The sequence below is a fragment of the Tyto alba genome, unplaced genomic scaffold (genome assembly GCF_018691265.1).
Source record: "Tyto alba isolate M040663 unplaced genomic scaffold, T.alba_DEE_v4.0 Super-Scaffold_2, whole genome shotgun sequence".
Taxonomy (NCBI): Eukaryota; Metazoa; Chordata; class Aves; order Strigiformes; family Tytonidae; genus Tyto; species Tyto alba.
The window spans coordinates 51,743,167-51,752,308 of NW_024881282.1; the positions used below are offsets into that span (position 1 = coordinate 51,743,167).

The window sequence follows — 9,142 nt, forward strand, 5'->3', positions numbered from 1 at the left end:
GATAAATTAGTAAAGACTCTTTTTTTTTTTTTTTTTTTTTTTTTTTTTTCTCTCCAGGCCATTTTCTTTCAAAAAAGTGCTGCCGTAAGGTTTTGTGGAAAAATAAAAAAAAAAAAAATTCACACATTTAGTATACTTTTTTATGAAACCAAACTAACCAGCTCAACTACTTTTTCCTCACTTGACCACCACTTAAATGAAAGAAGACTTCTTACATGAGAGGGAAGTTCTTCTTTCTTGGAAACCTTGACCCTGCTGCCAGTAAATATGGAGATATCGTTTAGAAAAACGTCACAGATGACTGTGGTCAAATTTGTTGAAAGTGGAGCAAGATGTATAAAAAAGCACAGCAACAATACTGATCAGCCAGCACATGAGCAATAGGTTATCTACGTGAGCATCTCAGTGCAGAAGCTGTTTTGAGGGTTAACAAAATTAGGTTAACCTCTGTCATCTAACCAGTCTTGCTGTATCACATACGCTGCTGTGACTGTAGAAGCCCGAAGATTTGGGAGAGAAGATGAAAGTATATTCTATTTTCAGAACTGGGCGTTTTTTAGTTCTGCTTTGTCTTTTCACTGTGGAAGGCAAAAAGTCACCTACAGGAAAGCATACCTGCCGAAAAGGACTCCTCTCCCAAGTGACAGAAAACCTCTATATCAAGGCAACTAGTTTAAAATCATCTGTTCCTGTAAGTTGATCCCACTAGTTGAAAAGTTTATTTTATCTATAGATGCTTCTTTACTAGCTTCGTTGCTGAGCACTTGGAAAATTTAATAAGCTGAATGAGCTCTACAGTCCTGAGAGACAGAGTAATGCCACTTCTTTTGCAAAGATGGGAAAAAAGAAGATGCGTAAAGAAGTGTGATGAGTTTGCCAAGGAGTTTGCCATGGAAGAAGTTTGTAGCTAGGCTGGGATCGGAACACAGATTTGCCGACTCCTCATCTGAATAAGATGATGATGATGATTATTATTACATCTAAGTTTTGTACAAACCAGACTTAAAACTTTGTCTCCCTTCCTCTGCTTAGGTTAATTAATACTAGCACATTATATTTTACAGAAGGATCTCATCAAGAACACAAGACTACTTAAAAAGACAACAAAAGTGCTGTTTATGGTAAGATTTATATTACTGGTTTTCCATTTTCTTACTTTGGTTTTCCTTTGATCAGTAGAGATAGGAAAGCATGATCAAAAGGAATGACATATGACACAAAAATCACTTGTGTTTAATTGGGAAGGGCATCATATTTATGAAAACCATATGTTTAATGAAGTCCTCCTCTTAGAGGAAGAGTATTATCTCTGCCCGGATAGAAAGGGATATTTTTCTGGGTCAGAAGAGGAGACTTGAGCATGGCACAGGGAGAAAGAGGTGGATTTGGAAAGCCTGGATGGAGGCAATACTCTCTAGGCAGTTGCAGTGGTGCTCTGCCAGGGGAGTTGGGACGAGGGTGTTTGCTGTGTTGGAGAAGAGTGTGCTCATGGTAGAACTTGCTCCTCTTGTGAGCACCTGGCTGTGTGTGATCATCCCTAGAAACGTTTTCAGGCACCAGCCCATTCACATGGGCCAGGGCCACAGCCACCATCCCGGCAGCTGAGGCACCGTCTGCTGAGGGTATGTGGTACTGTGGAAAGCCCAGGGATAATGCGGAGCAGCCAGGACACCTGGGGAGTTGTTTTGGGCTTTGACATCTGCAGGTGCACTGGAAGAGAAAGATCAGAGTTTCCTAGTGCAGTTCAGCATGGGAGCGAGACACTAAATTTGAGGTGCTTATTTGTAAGTGACTACAAATGTGTGAGATATTTTAGCTTCCTTAATGCAGAGATCTAGTCAGCAAGCAGAGCCAACAGAGTCAGTTTATCCTTAAGTAGAGACTGGACATTGAACTCTCCTGTATCTCATTGGTTGCCTTGGGGGTGAAGGCTCCTGGCTTGCCTGTGGAACATACAGATGGATGCCTGCATTTGGGTGGCTTAATCTGCAGCTGCATTACTCTCCTGGTGGGAATTTCACACCTGATGGTTCCATTTCATAAAAATAGGCATATAGCCATTTTAAATACCTCTGGGTATCCAAGATATCCCACAGTCCAGGCAGATATGACACAAAGTGTACAGGATGACTGGTCTCTTCTGGAGCATCTGTTGGGGATGGGTGGGATGCCCTACAACGTCTCAAATGGTATGGGACACTGAAGTGGAGGAATGGAAGAGTGATACCTACAGTGACTCCTACAATTTGGCCAAGATGGTCTGGCTTAACTCCCCAATTTATATTCCGTTTATTCTTTGTGTGTTAGATTTGTTGCTGTCACTTCTATTCATGGCTGGTCTTACCAATACTCCTTTGGCTGCCAGCACAACATCTTCTTGCCTTTCCTTCAGAAACCACAGAGGTTCACTGAGCTATTTAAAAAGAAAGGAAGCAATCCAGTGGGGTGCTGAAATTTTTGAAATAATTTTCATATATTAAATGCTTTCTAAACATGTATATTTTTATGAGGCTGAAGTTTTAGGCTGAAATTGACTTACAAGGTTTTCATTTGGCAACTCTTTACCTGCTTTGTTTTCAGACAAACTGCAGTGTTAGAGATCAGCTCCTCTCCTTCTATGTGAAAAATGTTTTCAGTCATCTTGGAGTAGGAAGTGACAAGTTGTACATTATTAGTGCCTTCCAGGTCCTGCAAGCAAACATGAACGCCTGTGTGAGTATATTCCTAAGAGCCAAGCTAGCTTTGTCTAGCTGAAAGACTAGGGAAGAACTCTATGACAGTTTTTCAGCAGATAGAGAGGGTGATTCAGAGTCATGGTGCGTCTCACATCACAGGGGACCCAACTTCCCAAGGGCTTCCCTGTTGAGGCTGGGGAAGTTTAGTACCGCTCATTTCCTCCCAGAGTGAGCTTGCGGGGAGCGGGCAAGGTGGTGGAGATACCATGGAGACAAGCCACTTCCCTGCTGCTGATGTTGCCTTGTGCTTCCCTCTCAGCACCCAAGCTGACAAAGAGGTAGGGTAATCACAGGGAGAAATGTGGCTCCTCAAGTTTCCATGGTGTAACACTGGCTATACTTTGCTTCTTCAACAGTGTACCCGCTGGGAGAGTGTAATTTTTATTCACATGCTATCTCTGCTTCTCCAGACTGAATTCTGAAAGAGCTGGTGGTGTCTCATGAATAAGCAGGGGCTGAAATTATGAAGCACATTGGAGCAGTTTCCATGTGTCTGCTATGCCCGCAGTTGGAGCAGGTTGTCAGGGAGTGATGCCGCCCACTGTCCCTAGAGTGGATCCAGGTGTCTCAGAGAAGAGGCACTTTTAGCAACACCATGTCATCATCCTACCCTGTAAATAACAGCAGGACAGCAGTTAAAGCACATTTTTGCCCATGCAAATATGCAGGCTAACATACTATGGTGCTAAGATGACACTGTTACTTGAGGGTCACTTCTCATCTTCTTTTAAGGGTAGGTGAGTAACAACAGTGTGTGCCTTAAAACTTTATGTCTTATGGCTATTTTTTTTTTCTTCCCTAAACCTGTAGTACTCACCACTCACAGTGCCCCAAAAAGTGGAACATGACTTAGGGTGACATATAGCCATGGATATCCAGGCAAATGTCTATAGTAATTTTAAAAAGTGAGAACAGGATGAGAAATCAATGGAATGTTAATGAATTAAAACTTTGTCTAATCTGAATTGTATGGTAGCATGAAAGAAAAGGATATTGGTTCTACATGTGCACAAATATTTGCAATGCAAAAATACGCAGCTTCAGGGATGTCTTTGCAGAGTTATAGCTCAGAACACAGTTGGAATATTTCTGTAATGTAAAAAGATTCAAATCTCAGTGGAAGAAAACTCCACCAGCTTTCAGGTTCTGCATTTAAAACCATGCTAAACAGTTGCAATTTACAGTCATTATTCACAGCATTCAACACCCTGCTGTGGTTATCTGTGTCTGTCAAAATTCCAGATATTGTATGCTATAATAGAGTTTACAGAGATTTCATTCTTTTCTGGAAAAGCAATTACACCTTATACAAGTGTCAGTACACACTATGGGGTTCAGACTGTCAACTGTGACTGAATTCAGAATACCAGTTATTCTGAAATACCATCAGTGACTGGAGCTTGCAATATAACTTAGTAATACTTTTGCTTCTGTGCTGAATGGAGACAAAATACTGCAGATTTCTCAGAGCACCTGCATTTTTTTTCATAATTAGTTCCAGTGTTTTACCCAACACAAGTCTAAACATAACAATTTATAGTTCTGGATCTTAAAAAATACTGGTAGGAGAGAAAAGAATTCTTCCACTGGTAGAAAAACAATGGCTCTGAGAAATGATGGCTTGTCATGATTTTTTGGGAGACATCTAATTTCTGGAAACTAACATTTTTTAAAGTATTTGTATTAATTCAGATCCAACAATGCAAAACCATGTGAAAAAATAATAGAAACTGTGAACAGAATGAAAGTAATGGATCCTTTGCTAATACCCGGTTTGGGATTTCTTCATCATAGTATTCCTCAATAAACTCATTCATCCATCTATATAAGCTCTTTAATTTTTATTGTTTAGTTGAGTTATAAGATGTTTATCAGAAGGGATTTCCACCATGACAACATATGTAATGAATTTGTTACCTTTCAAGGATAAAGTTCTCTATACAATTGATGGAAACAGTGATACCTTTATATACATACTCACCCTACATTCTTACGTAAACTCAGGCTCTAATTCAGCCAGCTAGAGGCACGCATGTTATTGTCTCCAAACTACTTTCAAAGACTTTTTACTATATTATTATTATGATTCTTACTCTGCTAGTACTTGGTTTTGTCCAAACAAGGAAACATTAATATTTTCCATTGATTTAGAAGTCTGAATCCTGTTTTTCCAAAATACATAGGTTCTAAAACCTCTAAATCCCTTTTCTGCAGTGAAATCAAGCTCTTGCATTTAGAGTATGACTGCACAGTAAAGGGAACAGACGTTTCTTCTTGGACACTGGGAGCATCAACCTGCAACACCAATAATCTATTTATCAGCCCATGTGCCCTAGGTGGCAACATTGCTGAGAACTGTATGAAGTTGCTTCTGAGGTCAGACTTATGTTCCTATTTCTGTAGCAGATTATGGAAGTTTTAAACATATTTGAGCAGAGTGAAGAAAGGCAATATATTCACTGCAGGATTTTTAAGCTTTATCATTGTAGGCGGAGTTTGTAGACCTTGAGCAGACTGCAGCATCGCTTGCAATGAGCAAGCTTACTTGCTCGCTTATTTGTTTACTTCATCTTTATGAAGGAAGAACAGAGTTTGTAATGTGCATTACTACTTAAGCCAGCATAGTCATGTAAGGTCAGTTCTGTTACCAAATGATTTCTGTGGAAATCTGCATTGTCAAAGATGACCCTAAAAAAAAAAAAAATAAAAAAATCCCTGAGTCAGAAAGAACTGCCCTAGTTAGAAGGATTTTAAAGATTTACAAATTAGAGTTGCTTTTATTTACACTTTCATCCTGTGATGTGACTGTAAGAGCACAAAAGGTAACTTCAAAATGTTTGTGTTCCTTTCTAAAGTACTCTGTGTGAGGTGGAAAGAAGGACTAACCATCCATTTCACCAGAGTCATCTCTTTTCATATGAGTTGAGGACCTCTGCCTTTTTTCTTTTCAAACATCTCATCCTTGTTCATACAAACATCAGAATTTTCCATTTTTTCTCCCAAAGAATGATTCTTCCCCTTAGAAAACCTGGAAATCTGGGGAGTCAGCTCAGAAAGTTCATCCAGGCAGCTCCAGGAACACCAGCCAGCCCCGTTGTGGTCAGCCAGTCCTGCTCCATCAGAGCTGGGTGCTGAGGGCAGGGCCAAGCCCCGTGAGGAGACCGAAGGGAGCACCGGGCTGCTGACATTGGCAGCCACGTCCTGGGTAGCTGGGTTAAAACCAGGGTGCAGTCTTTGGGTCTCGTAGGATGGACAGATCGACTCTTTCCTTCCTAAACCCAGCTTCTGACTCAAATCTTGCAGTGATAACACAGTTCAGTGTCTCTGGTATCACAGTGGGGGGAGTGGGATGCCAGAACTTGCAAGTTCTTAGACATCAAAGACATTGTTGGCTGATTTGGGTGGGATGCCTGGGAGATGGATAGGGTCTTGCTGCCAAAACTCACAGTGGTCATAATGGAAAACTCAGCTTGACAAAAGGGTGCAGGATTAGCCTGTAATTTGCCAGGCAATGGAGGAATGGACAAGAAAATTGGGAGAAGCATAATCTAACTATATAAACATACCTGAAGGGTTTGCAGAAATGTGCACAATTGTCCTCTGTGCTTTGCAAAGGTCTTTGGCCCTTAGCCTCTCCTTCTCTGAAGGTTCAGAGAAAAACGGCCTTAAATCTCAGAGCTTGGCTGTACTGCACAAAAGCTGTAACTGCAGTCGATATAAAGATCCTTGAGGTAAATAAAAAGTGTTTAATAAGAAGACTTAGTGGTACTCATATTACAGGTTTTTTTGTGCTGTGAACTCAACTTTCCAGGAAGCACACAAGTAAAATAACACATCTGTAGTATCAGGAGATGATGAAATGATGCTGAGTTCACACATTTTACCAGTAGTCCTGTGGTGCCACACTGTGGGTTGGTCTCTTCCTCATCACTATGTCTTTACATCAGCATCTTTGCTGCAACAAGCTCTTTTGGTTTCTTCTCATCTCTTCAGCTTCCATGTGCTCCAACCACAAGGTTAACTTCTGCAGTCAAAAATTTAAAGAAAACATTTCTTAAGGTAAGAGCAGGAGGTGCTGACTCCCAGCTGCACTGTTCAAGGGCCGTGGGTGGTTTCTAAAGTCTTTGTATTTTCAACAGCTTGGAGAGAAGGGAATCTACAAGGCCATCCATGAGCTGGATATTCTCCTTCCCTGGATTCAGGCCTGCATACAAACCATCATATGAAGAATAAGGAAGTGGCAGACAACATGCTGCTTCTGTGCTAAAACAGATCCTCACCCAAAAGGCCTGAAAACCAACCAAGAGCTGGATGTCCAATGGGCCTGGCAGTAACTCCATCCCACTGAAGGAGAGCCTCTGTAATACAGCAGCAGAAAGAGGGATTTTCAAGAGCTTTCATGGTTGACCTGGCACAGCAGCTAAGCCTATCCTGCGACACAAGAGCAGCCTCCAGAGCAGTTACAGCAAGCTGACGTACTTCTTGTCCTGCCTGCCTGCCATCTGTTTTGCAGGCAGCCCCCGGACACATTGCACGAGTGTAACTTGAAATCTGCTGCTGTCTGGATCAGACATGATGTTCCATGTGCCATGAGAACATGTCTTGTGCCACCCCATGTGATTACAATTCAAAGCAATGAGGACCACTTTTGAAAATCCCTCCCCTAAACTATTTTTTTTTTTGTGTTATAGATATATAACAGTATACACAAGCCATCCTACATATAAATAAGAAAATTAATGATAGACTGCTTATCATTATTATTAATTTAAGGTAATAACTGATCCCTAATAAACACACTCCAAGTAGTTACAAAACTTTGGTCTATGACTCATGCATGACCTTCAGATATCACATGCTCTACATGAGAACACATAACGCAGAAGATACAAGAAATGTATTGCCTTTGACTAGGATTGCAAAATGGTTTGAGATAGATTTATGGGAAGTTGATACTCAGATGATGATATTGATTTCCAGAATATCTTTCATACAGTACAGAATGAAGAGGGAATTAGAGTTTTCTCACATTTTTAAAGATTTAAGAGAAGAAACTAAGTGATGAAAATATTGCCAATCGGTATGTTTGCACTTCCAAGGGGGTGAGATTCTGCAAAATTTCAGATCTCATACTGTTAGTATGTCAGGAGCATCGAATAGATCGGAGTGCTGACATCAAAGAACCTGAGCCAGTTCTTCCTCTGTGTTGTGGCCTTCTGCAGCCCAGGGGGGGTGACTGGTCTCTGCCAGGTGATCTTTTGATTCTAGTGTCCAACTACATGTGCTCTCTGAACAGGCTATGGTTAGTGCACCTTCATTTTTATTTCTTCGGGGACCACTCAGAAACTCTCTGGGGTCCGCTCACAGGTGATAGATGGAGCAGTACAAGGCAGCCTGGTTACCCCCCACTCATGAACTCATGAAAGGGCCACCACTGCTGCTGATGGGCTGTTGATCTTCATCCAGGTGAGTACTTAGTGACTGGTGAGGGCTGAGGAGAGGGAAGAGCATCATCTCTTCTTTAAACTTGTAAATCACTATCCAGCATCCTGGAGGGGAGAAAGCATGAAGCTATGAGTGAATCCAGCTTGTGACCTGCTTCTGTTGGAACCAGATCCACATGCTAGCCTGTACTCCAGCAGTTCCTTACAACTCCACCTCTCCCTGCCTGCAAACTGTGTGTGACTTGTCTTTTCTGATGCCTCAGAGACCTGGAGCGTGGCTGGCTTTCTCTTCCAGCTTCTTCCATAGCTTTACAACACACTGCATCAGCACTGGACTCTTATGGCAAAAGCCAAAGAAAAGCAATATTAAACTGCAATGTGCAAGTTACTCATTAGTACCCTCTATTTGATTAAGAAATAGGAAAGATGACATCAATTTGAGAACGTGCCATAGCATTCAGCGAATCTCAGTGACAGCAGCTTCTGTTGACAATACATTATTTTTAAGCGTCGGTGCTTTATGTTACAAATGATCTCAGACTGATGCAAAGGCTTATCTTCAATGAGAATACAAGGTAATTTCTTTATACTTATGTTTAATATGAAGGGTGGAGTAAAGACATAGGCTTGTCAGCACAAGCAATGACCTGTCATCCCATTGGCTTTCTAGCTTTGTATTCTAGCAATTAACATCAAGGAATTATATTAGTTACATGTTGAAATATAGGACACTTTCTGTTAAAGTACAATGGTGGATGCTCTTGGGAAATACCACTGACTGACTACGGTGCTGGGACAGCAATAACAGCTTGCACTTTGTGTGCTCAGTGTATTCCAGAGTTCAGCAGTCAGTGACATTGCACTGGTACACATCTTTTGCAGGTGCCTCTTGATGTCTCTGTGTTGACTTTAGTCACCACATACTAAACTTCCCAGTTCAGAGGAGCTAACTAAGTGCACCTG

General features: G+C 41.3%; 1 protein-coding gene across 1 annotated transcript; it reads left to right on the top strand.

Moving 5' to 3' along the window:
- Window positions 1-520: 520 nt before the first annotated feature.
- On the top strand, window positions 521-6,961 carry IL26 (interleukin 26). Its single transcript, XM_042792022.1, has 5 exons — window positions 521-691; window positions 1,065-1,121; window positions 2,581-2,712; window positions 6,729-6,794; window positions 6,875-6,961. The coding sequence occupies exons 1-5, from the start codon at window positions 521-523 to the stop codon at window positions 6,959-6,961; spliced, it is 513 nt and encodes a 170-aa protein (XP_042647956.1).
- Window positions 6,962-9,142: the final 2,181 nt, after the last annotated feature.

Bases quoted from the DNA above. Each gene is read 5' to 3' on its own strand.
- IL26 (XM_042792022.1), top strand. From the start codon at position 521: ATGAAAGTATATTCTATTTTCAGAACTGGGCGTTTTTTAGTTCTGCTT. The intron at 2,713-6,728 runs GTGAGTATATTC...TCATCTCTTCAG, and splicing joins AAGCAAACATGAACGCCTGT to CTTCCATGTGCTCCAACCAC. The intron at 6,795-6,874 runs GTAAGAGCAGGA...TATTTTCAACAG, and splicing joins TAAAGAAAACATTTCTTAAG to CTTGGAGAGAAGGGAATCTA.